General features: G+C 34.0%; 1 protein-coding gene across 2 annotated transcripts in view; it reads left to right on the forward strand.

The window, feature by feature from the left end:
* Nucleotides 1–10,239, forward strand: part of SRFBP1 (serum response factor binding protein 1) — a 60,455-nt gene extending 50,216 nt beyond the window's left edge. Inside the window, exons 5-8 of one of the 2 annotated variants that reach the window (XM_082380392.1) lie at nt 3,421–3,502; nt 4,280–4,991; nt 6,275–6,312; nt 9,567–10,239. In XM_082380392.1, the coding sequence (XP_082236518.1) occupies nt 3,421–3,502; nt 4,280–4,991; nt 6,275–6,312; nt 9,567–9,751 (1,017 nt within the window). In that variant the 3' untranslated portion in view covers nt 9,752–10,239. Of the gene's footprint in view, nt 1–3,384; nt 3,503–4,279; nt 4,992–6,274; nt 6,313–9,566 lie in introns of both variants that reach the window. The other variant, XM_082380391.1, reaches the window with a different exon arrangement.
* Nucleotides 10,240–10,763: the final 524 nt, after the last annotated feature.

Genomic DNA, 10,763 nt, shown 5'->3' on the forward strand with positions numbered 1-10,763 from the left:
AAGGAAACCATAAACAAAATTAAAAGACAACCTACTGACTGGGAGAAAATATTTGCAAACAGTGTGGTTAATTAACTAACAAGGGGTTAATTTCCAAAATATACAAATAGGTCATACAGCTTAATATCAAAAAAAACAAATAACCCAATTAAAAAATGGGCAGAAGAGCTAAGTAGACATTTCTCCAAAGAAGACATGCAGGTCACCAACAAGTACATGAAAAGATGCTCAGTATTGCTAATTATTAGAGAAATGGAAATCAAAACTACAATGGAGTATTGCCTCACACCAGTCAGAATGGCCATCATCAAAAAGTCAACAAATAATAAATGCTGGAGAGGTGTGGAGAAAAAGGAACCCTCCTACACTGTTGGTGGGAATGTAAATTGTTGTAGCCACTATGGAGAACGTGTAGAGCTTCCTTAAAAAACTAAAAACACATAGCATAGGTGACCTATGCTGTGTGGAATACAATATAGTTAGAACCTTTTAAGCTGAAAGAACACAGTATGTTGCTTATTGAACATTCTAGGGAAATGAGCATATCATTCTGAGTATTCTCTTTTTTGCTCATTCATTATCTTATAGAGGAATAAACTGCTTGGACAACTTAAAGTAATGAGTTGTTATTTATCATTTGAATAAGCAGTAAAGGTTTCTTCAAAGTAAAAATAAAACAAAACAAAAAAACTAAAAACAGAGTTATCACATGATCCTGCAATCCCACTCCTGGGCATATATCCAGGGAAAATTCTAATCCGAAAAGATACATGCACCCCAGTGTTCATAACAGCACTATTTACAATAGCCAAGACATGGAAGCATCCTAAATGTCCATTGACAGATGAATGGGTAAAGAAGATGTGATAAACACACACACACACACACACACACACACACACACAATGGAATATTACTCAGCCATAAAAAGGATGAAATAATGCCATTTTCAGTAACATGGATGGACCTAGAGATTATCGTATTAAGTGAAGTAGACAGAGAAGGATAAATATCAAATGATATCACTTATATGTGGAATCTAAAAAAATGATACAAATGAACTTATTTACAAACAGACTCACAGACATAGAAAACAAACTTATCGTTACCAAAGAGGGAAAAAAAAAAAGGAAACCCAGCAAGGAGTTGAAGAAACAGGATTGGCTTAACACCGTACTTAATGAATAGTCTCCAAATGGACTATATTTCTTGGAGAAGGCTGAACAGAGACAGTGTCTAAGAGTCAGAATCAAGGTGTATTAGTTTCCCTAAGGCTGCTGTAACAAAGTACCAAAAACTAGATGGTATATAACAACAGAAATTTATAACAAAATACCAAAAGTTAAATGTTATATGACAACAGAAGTTTATAATATTTTCTTGCGTTTCAGGAGACTAGAAATCTGAAATCAAGGCATCAGTAGGGCTGTACTTCCTTAGAAGGTTCTAGGGAAGACCCCTTCCTTGCTTCTTCCAACTTGGCTTGTGGCAGGGTAATTGCAGCCTTTGCCTCAGTGGTGTTCCCTTTCTGTCTCCCTGTGCCTCTGTATCCAAGTGCCCTCCTTATAAAGACACCAGTCATATTAGATTTAGGGCCCACCCTAAACCAGTATGCTCTCCTCTTAATTAATTATATCTGCAATGACCTTGTTTCCAAGTAGGATCACATTCTCAGTTTCTAGTTGGATATAAAATTTGGGGAGGATACCATTTGACCCAGGACAGAAGGTAATTAGGCAGCAAATCGTCCTGGCACAGGATTTGCACCAGGTCTAATTTAAAGGAGTTGTTCTCTGAGGGACTCTACCTAGATAAGGTCTCCAAACAGAACAGATTTCAAACTGTTATCATCTTGCTTTTACTTAGGTACTCATAAGTGTTTATTACTGGGAAGGGAAAAGGCCTTATTGGGCTGTTAACAATGAAGGGTAAATTTAAAGTAAAGATGTTTAAAGCTGATAGCTCTACTTTCACACACTAGTGAAATTTTTACTTGCTTCATGGAATATTTATTGAATGCCAACTATTATCAGTTATTGTCCTAGGCACTAGGTCTACAGGAATGTGGAAGACAAAAGTCCCTGCCTCACAGATATGAAAATATCTGCACTGGCGTGCCGTGTTGAGTGATGTGAAGTAAATAGTGATGGAAAGTGTTTTAGTTCAGATAACATTTGAGCAGAGACCTGAATACAATGAGATGATCAGCCCGTGTGTATTTGGGAGTAGAGTATTCCAAGTAGAGAAGAGCTTGCAAAGGAAGAGCCTAAGCATCAGAAGGCAGTAAAGCTTTAAAAAGAACAGATAGGGAAATAACATGATCTGGTTATGTTTAAAAGCTTGCTGTGACTGCTATATGAAAACTGACTGTGAGAGAACAAGAGGCAATGGAGAATGACCAGGTGTGAGCTTATTACATTGGTCCAGGTGAGAGGTATTGGTGATTTGGTCAAAGGTAGTAAGTAGAAATGGTGTAAGTGACTGGTTCTGGATAGATTTTGCAGATGAAACCACAGGATTTGCTGAAGGATTTATTTGAGCTGTGAAGAAAGGAGAAATGTAATGGAAGAATCATTTGAGTTTTAGGCCTGAGCAACCAGAAAAATTAAAATTACATACAATAAGATGGGAAAGACTATAGCAGAAGTAGGTTTAAGAAGAAAGTTACAGCATTCTCTTTTAACATGTCAAGTAGGTGGTTGGATATATGAGTCTGGAACTCAAGTTAGAGCTTGAGGTAGAAATTTGGAAGTTTTCAGCCTACAGGTGATATTTAAAGCAGTCTGAATTATGAATTTTCTAAATGTATAAATATTAATGTATGTATGTATATATATATATATATATGTATATAGTCCCATTCAGTCATCATCAAACATCTATAAAGTGTTGGCTATAAGCCAGGCACTGGTGGAAGATTGTGAGAATACAGTAATGGTACTAGTCATTCAAAATAAAAATATATAGCATTTGATAGTTTCTAGGTCTCTAGTAAATGGAACTTCAAGCATTATAGTAGTCATGGATTATATCACCCAGCTTAGTACTAATATGTTACTTGATTCTTTCATATTATTTTAGTTTTCTTAACTAGATCTTTTAAACTCTGAATACAGGAGCTATATTACTTTTTTTTTTTAATATCACACACGATGCTTACCACAATTCTGGAAAGATATTAAGTACCCAAAGAATATTTATTAATTGATTACATGATAATTTTAACTGTTAAGAACAGTAGTATTTTTGTCAGTGTGTTATCTTTAGCATGGATTACAGGTGAGTTGTCTAATTAGAATATTAACAAATTCCTGTTCCCTAACTCTTAACTTTTAAAAATTATAATGGATTGCATTTTATTCACTTCTTAGTAGTGTTACGTAGTTTTTATTCCCATGTGCTTGTTACTTCAATTTGCAGCCTGATTCTACTGCAACTGAAAGAGCAGTTGCCAGACTAGCAGTGCACCCTCTTCTGAAGAAAAAAATAGATGTGCTAAAAGGTATGAATTAAATGACTTTTAAGCCATTTATGGTACATGATTTGAATAAACGGCCATTCATTTATTTACTTTTATGGTGCTTTTCTCCTTTTGAGGATCTTTTATATTATAAATGTCTCTTTCAAATATTTCCAAATGTGGGAAGCTACCTGACAATATAGAAGTTATCTGATGTCTGAAAATATTTTGTATTTTTTCTAAATTCCTATTTCCTAAATTTCTAAAATATATATTCATGGTAATATTGAATATAATTGATTTTCTAAATATTGGTATAATTCATATTATTACTTATGATATTGCCACTTAGTCACATAATTTCTATTTATGTATGTACATTTTAAAATGTATTGAAGGAATTAAATGCTTCTGTCACAGATTAGAAGATACTTATTTTTATGTCTGAAAACACAATTTATGGTATTTACAGTTGTATTAATACATTATTATTACAGAAATTAAAGTTGCCATTTTATTCTATTTATTTGTATTTACTGAAGTTTTTACTGTTCTTCTTAACATCCATACATGAAGGAATAAATTTTCTTTTAATTTTAGAGATTTAAAATGGATACCTCTGAGCATTTTGTATATGTTTGGTTTTGTAAAAGTCAATAGATTTCTTTGTAAATTCATACCCATTATATATATGTAATATAAATTCCAGTCATTCTCTTAAGTATTTCCAAATAATTTAAGAAATACTGTACTAAAATAATAATGTTTTGTATTATTTGTTTCAATGCTGAAACAAGTCATATGCTGTTTCTCTTGCAGCTGCTGTCAAAGCCTTTAAAGATGCAAGGCAAAATGTTGTTGAAGTTAAGTCATCAAAGAATGCTTCAGAAGAAAATGATTCCAAGGACACTTTGTGTTCAAACGACGATGCCAGTAAGTTACAGCATGAAGGAACTATTATCAGTGAGCAAAAAGAGAAAGAAGCCAAAATATTGGCAAAGAAACCAATAAATAATTCAAAAGAAAATATATCCAAGATGGAACATGGACCCAAAACAGTGGACATTCCAAATTCTCTATCAAAGCCTTCTGAAAAAGATTCTGCAGTACCCTCTGAACCCCAGAAGATACCTGCTGACCCCAAAATGAAAACATTTAGTCAAACCAAAAAAGAGAAAGAGTCCAGTAGCTCACTTGGTGTTAACAGTGATGGAGAAGAATTACATGAAGAAGAGAAGGAATATTTTGATGATAGCACAGAAGAAAGGTTTTACAAACAGTCTTCCATGTCTGAGGATAGTGATAGTGGTGATGACTTCTTCATTGGGAAAGTCAAACGGACACGGAAGAAGGAAAGTAGTTGTCATTTTTCAGTTAAGGAACAAAACCCCCCCAAAAAATTGTTGCCTGAAGAAGATATACTTGAAACCCATCAGGATATGAGAAGTGATAAAAACAAGCCATGTACAGAAGCAAGGAAGTTTGAATCAGTGTTTTTCCATTCTTTATCTGGATCTAAAAGCTCTGGAAGGTAAGAGTATTTTTTCATCCTGAAAGAATTGTTATTTCTTAATTTTTCAAAAGATATGAAATAACCACACATCCTGACATTGAGATACTATCTCTCATACATAATTCTAGTTTGTACAATACATCCTATAAAGTTTAGACTTGGCCCTCTCCAAGTTTATATTGGATAATATATACAAATACACGTATGATAATGCCACATTTTTCCAAGCTCATCAGAAAATGAGACAATATAGATAAATAATTTGTCTAATTTAATTGTCTAGCTAATTTAAGTTTATTCCTTTGATTATCAAAGTTTTGAAACTTTTAGTTAGCTTTTGGTGAAAACTTTTGAAAATTTCTCACATACCTCACTTTTTAAACAGAGCTTTCTGAAAAGAATGTGGTGAGTTTTTTTGTTTTTTGTTTTTTCTCTTGTTGACCCAGGGCATTATTGTAAAACTCAACTGTTTTATTATGTATTTCTGTTTCAGTAGATAAGGCTGCTTGCCCTAACTCTGAGTTTCTCCAGACTGCTTTGTATTTGGTGATGCTGTCATCCTTATCCCTTCTGTTAATCACTACTTTTCATAGCTGTTTTGTTATAAATCAATAAGTTTAACTTCATTTGTAATTCTAATCTGGTAGGGGATATCTTCACATTTTAGAATAAAAATCATGGTTAGCTATTTTCTTCCATAAACTTTTTCTATAATTTATAGGTCAGGCATAATTTTTAGTAGAATAGAAAAATATGATGTTGAAATTTTCCAAAAAAGTCAGAGTATGGAAAAGACACACAAACCATCTTTGGAGCCTTGAAAATTATTACATTATTTCATATATCTCCCAACTGTGCCTAAAAAAGCTACGGTTTTTCCCTCACTTGAAAATTAAGCACCACTATCCTTTCCCTCTCCCCGAAAAATGTTAATCTTAATTTTTGTTATATGTGATTGTTATATGGGACTCATTCCCCCTGTAAGATTTTTGAAATTCTTTGTCTAGATAGTTCTCAAAGGTACAAGGTAACCAAGACAGGATATTTTATGGCCAGAAATCCCTATACGGGTGGTGAGAGGAAAATTCCTACATGTTTCTGTAGTAATATTGGGGTCTAACAAACCTTTGATGTAGCTAAAACATGGGGTTTTCATAATTTTTTTATTTGTTTCTGGGGGGGTAAAGGAGTATGATAGTTTTTTTTAATGAGTTTTATCAACATTTTTATTATGTTATCTTCTTAAAGTCAGAGGATTTGTTTATCTTTTAAATGTCCTAATGGTATTTTTCTTCTTTTAGAAATTACAGAGAACAGGCTCCAAGAAGCAAAACCCCAGGTATGTATTAATGACTGTCTGACTTCCATATGCAGTTGAGCAATGCTTTGCCAAAGAGGGAAGATGAAAAATTCTGGTTGCTTAGTAGCCTGAATCAATTATGTACCCACAGAAATGTAAATAGAGCATCTTATAATTAATCAGAATAATTTTTAAATTTTAATTATTTTTTTTTACCCTCTGTGTCCTGCCAGTAGGAAATATGTTAGACAAAAGTTATCAGGAAATATCGGGTCTATTTAATTTATCTTGAACTAATCGACATATTCTTTAAGTATATTGCTATGTAAGTTCCATCTTAGTCAACGCCATGCCATTAAACATTCAGTACTAAGTATGTTACTTCCAGGGTTAAGAGTGAAACCAGATTTTCAGATTAATTCGTAACAAATCAAATTTAATATATTTGGGTGGTCTGACTTCTGTACATAATCCCAAACTCTCAGGGAATCAGCACAGGGGCTGTGTTTCACATAGTCATTCAAGGATCAGGCTCCTTCCATCTTTGGCTCCTTTCTACTCCTGTTCCCAGGTATTCTCCATTTGACCAACAAAAGGGAATAGAGTACATGGAGAATTTTGTAAGAAGTTTTCATGGGCCAGGCCTGAAAGTGTTAGGGATCAGTTCTGCTCACATTTCATTAGCCAGAATTTAGTTACATGACCCCATCCTAGGCAAAAGGGAGCTAAGAAATGCAGTCTAACTATGCGCTGGGTGGAAAAAGAAAGTGGAATTTCTTGAACACATAACTGTCTGCTGCTGACCATCCTTTTGATCATCAGATGGTAATTTCACTTTTTTCTCTGGTAATTTCTCAACACATAGAGCACACTATGTGCTTCCTTCCTGAGGAAGCCAACCCAAAGTCCCATCCAGTCATTGTATCCAGTTCAAAGCCTAGAATCCCTGAGTGATGATGCAGTGCTTTCCATCAGATCTCATGATGTAACTGCTCAAAATTTGGTGACCTGTGCACTAAAAAGACACACTGCCTGCCCACAACTCAGACCAGATATTTAGTGGCAGAGCAGGAACAAGGTAACCACAATAAAAACTCTCAATCAGTTAAGGGAAACATGGGAGGTGTGCAACATGTCTACTACCTGAGCAAAGATTGTGAAGAATCTATGAGGAAATTTCTTATCCACTGTTCTCCATGGTCTCTGACTGTGTTCTTGGGAGGGTCTTTGTTCCATGGCCACAGCTGAAGTAGACAGTTAGTATGATCTTCTTGGGAGTTGCCCCAAGTGATTAGTAAAAATATATGATCGTGAAGATGGTTTAAAGTCTTAACAGTCAGGTTTTTTCCAGCCTAGGTTTGTGATTTCTTTCACAATAAAAATTCCCTCCAAAACTTACTGGATTTCTGACCTCTTTATTTCCAATCAGTCCATCAATGAGCTAGTCACCACACCAAAAATTCTTTCCTAGAGCTATTTTTCAAACTTGCCTTATTTATGTTGGTGAGTCATTCCCCACCCCCGCCCTCCGCCACTGTCCCAGTCATTCAGTGTCTGTTGCATTCAGATTCTCAGGTTTGGTTGAGATGGCCATACCTTTGCTCTTCTCTCTGCTCCAGGGCTAAATCTCTTTGGGCCTTTACTGCTTAAAATCTTTCTCAGTCTTATCTCTTACTGTTAGGAGTCCAGAGGCTTTTCTAAACCTTTAGGTCCCAAATATCTGAACCCTCTCTTCCCTTTTGATTCTGCTTGTGAGCTGGCCAGTTCTTTCCTGAACTTTTCTCTTTTTTTTTGTAGTACTTTGCCAAAGAGCCATCAGTACACTAATCTTTTTATTCTTTCCAGCCACTTACCCTTGTGCTGCAATTCCATAGGCATGTAGCCTACTTCCCAAGTTTTCACTGGCAACAATTTTACCTTTTCCTTAACATATACATAGGATGCTCACTTTTCAGCCTCAGGTATCCATTTCCTTACTACCTACCACTGAACTGCAAAGCCCGTGCCAAATTTTTATGATATTTTAATGGCTGTATTAAAATACTAGGTTTGGCAAATACGTGGCCTTATATTCACAAATACAGAATAACTATAAATTTAAGACACTCCCACATTTTCCCGATGAGGAAACCCAAGTAAAACATGTTTTTGTTTTTAGTTTATAAATTTATAATACTTAATTTATCCATTTGCTCATGCAAATATGCTTTACATAATTATGTAAAATATGTATCAGTTTAGAAATATTGCCTTATTCAAATTTCAGTTTACATGAAACAATTTCATTTAACATTTAAATTCATCACTCTTTATCACTAGAGGCATTCTTTGAGTATTACAGATTTCTAGAGCACATGTGATTTGTACAAGATATGGGACATTTTGAATCTGTATGCAGTGATGTTTTGGAAATGTTATCCCAACTGTACACTTGCTTGTATAACATTATGACATTTGCTTTTTAAGATCTTTAAAAGGCTTCTGACAATGATGGCTAACTTGCAATGGAGAAATTATACACCCCTAGGACTGATTAATAAATCTGTATTAAATTTTTTACCTCTCTTTTTCTTTCTGATTCTATAAATATGCATTGATTCAGTCTTTTCAGGCCAGCATGTCTCCCAGTACTTTGTTCAAAATAATATAATTGAAGTTTCTCATAATAAAAGAGGTTGTAAGGACTAGAATACAAGTTGCCACCCTCATATCTGGTGGATAACTTTATGGTTAAAAAAGAGCTTAGTCTTAAATTTGAGCAGATACGGCAGTTTACCTTGCAATCACAACTTTTTGTTCAATAACAGAAGGGAGTGGAATCAATTAACAGCCCTTACAACAGCTCACCCATCAACACTGTTGGATTCAATATTTTAGTTAAAACATGTGAATTTTCTGGCTGCATTGTTCCTCACACAGGTATCATATGATAATGAATCATATTCCTTTAAAAATACAAAATGTCCCTCCTTTTTAAATTTTTTTGCCTTGTATGTTGTCTGGACTATGTTTCTTAATGTCAGTGTAAATAAGACAGCACAGCATATACTAGGAGGCGTGCAACAGACATCTATTTACAACGATTAGAAAGCATGTGTCCCCAAATTGACTGCTCATATGTGTATTTCAACTTCAAACTTCCCTGTAGGACTTAGATTTTACACTGTGAGGTATTCCATTTAAGTAAAACTAAATTTCTTCCTTAAACACTGATTTGAGAAGATAAAATGTATTTGTTTTCTATGCTATTTATGTATAGACTTAGTTTTCATTAATTTTGCTTTCTCCTCCAGATTTTCAGCGAATTGAACCTCAGATCAATAATCAGTTTAATAAGAGTGCACAAAGAGGATCTGAAAATACAAAACAGAAATCACAGCTGCCTCTTCATCCTTCATGGGAAGCAAGCCGGAGGCGAAAAGAACAGCAATCCAAAATTGCTGTGTTTCAGGGGAAAAAAATTACCTTTGATGATTGATTAGTACTATTTTTTTGTGAACTTCTCTATCTAAAATTTGTTTTTCTTTTTTTAACCTTTCTTCTTTTTTTTTAACCAGCCCGTTATTTAAATATGTATTTGAAGAAGTCTCTTTGAGTTTGGTTTTGTCTTTTTTTTTTTTTTAAGTGTGTTCACGTTATGTTTAAGCTTCCACAAGACAAGTGGATACTTAAATTAATTTTAAATATGTCTAGACTATTCCCTCTATAAAAGAATATTGAGATGTTGGCTGTCCCAGATTTTCTCATTTGTGCTAATCATGAAGCATATTTCACTAGTTTAGCTGTATGTTTCTTTACTTTGAAAATAAATGTTGAGGTATATTTAAAATAATAATGGAAAAATATGAGGGAATTGTAGCTATCTAAAATAGATCATTTTTGCTGAAAATTGTTCTTGTTAGCAAAACTAAGATGGTAACTTTTATTATGGGTATACAGATAATAAATTATATAAGTAAATATTAACTTGTTATAGTTTTAATTATTTGTAATTTTTTGGTTTTTAACTGTTTTAAAATAGGTTCCCAGGAAAATTTTGGATTTCTGAATTATGCTTCACTTAGTTGGACAACATTCATATTTAAATGCAGCAACACAACCAAAAATGTGTTTTATATTTTACTGCATATAAAATTTCTGTCAAATCAAGAATGTGTAATGTCTTGACCATGTGTTCTTATTTTTTTTTCAGGCAGGGCTTTATTGGGATCCCTGCTGCAGCAGGGGGCAGCGAGAACCAACAACAGGTTCCCTTGCTTGCTCTCTCCCATGTGTTCTTACAGAAACAGTTTTTGAGGAATCATAGATTGGAATTTATAAGAACAAATTCTGAAGGAGATGTGATTAAAGGAGCATTTGTACTGATAGCTGAGCAGAGGTTATGAGATAACTCACTGAAGAAGGGTCTGCTTTATACTTCATAGTACTGTTATTTAAAAGGAAAACAGGATTTTAAAAATCCCTTCAAATGTTTCACTTTTTGCTGCTCT

Source organism: Balaenoptera borealis (genome assembly GCF_965194805.1).
Source record: "Balaenoptera borealis genome assembly, chromosome: 2".
In the NCBI taxonomy this organism is placed as follows: Eukaryota; Metazoa; Chordata; class Mammalia; order Artiodactyla; family Balaenopteridae; genus Balaenoptera; species Balaenoptera borealis.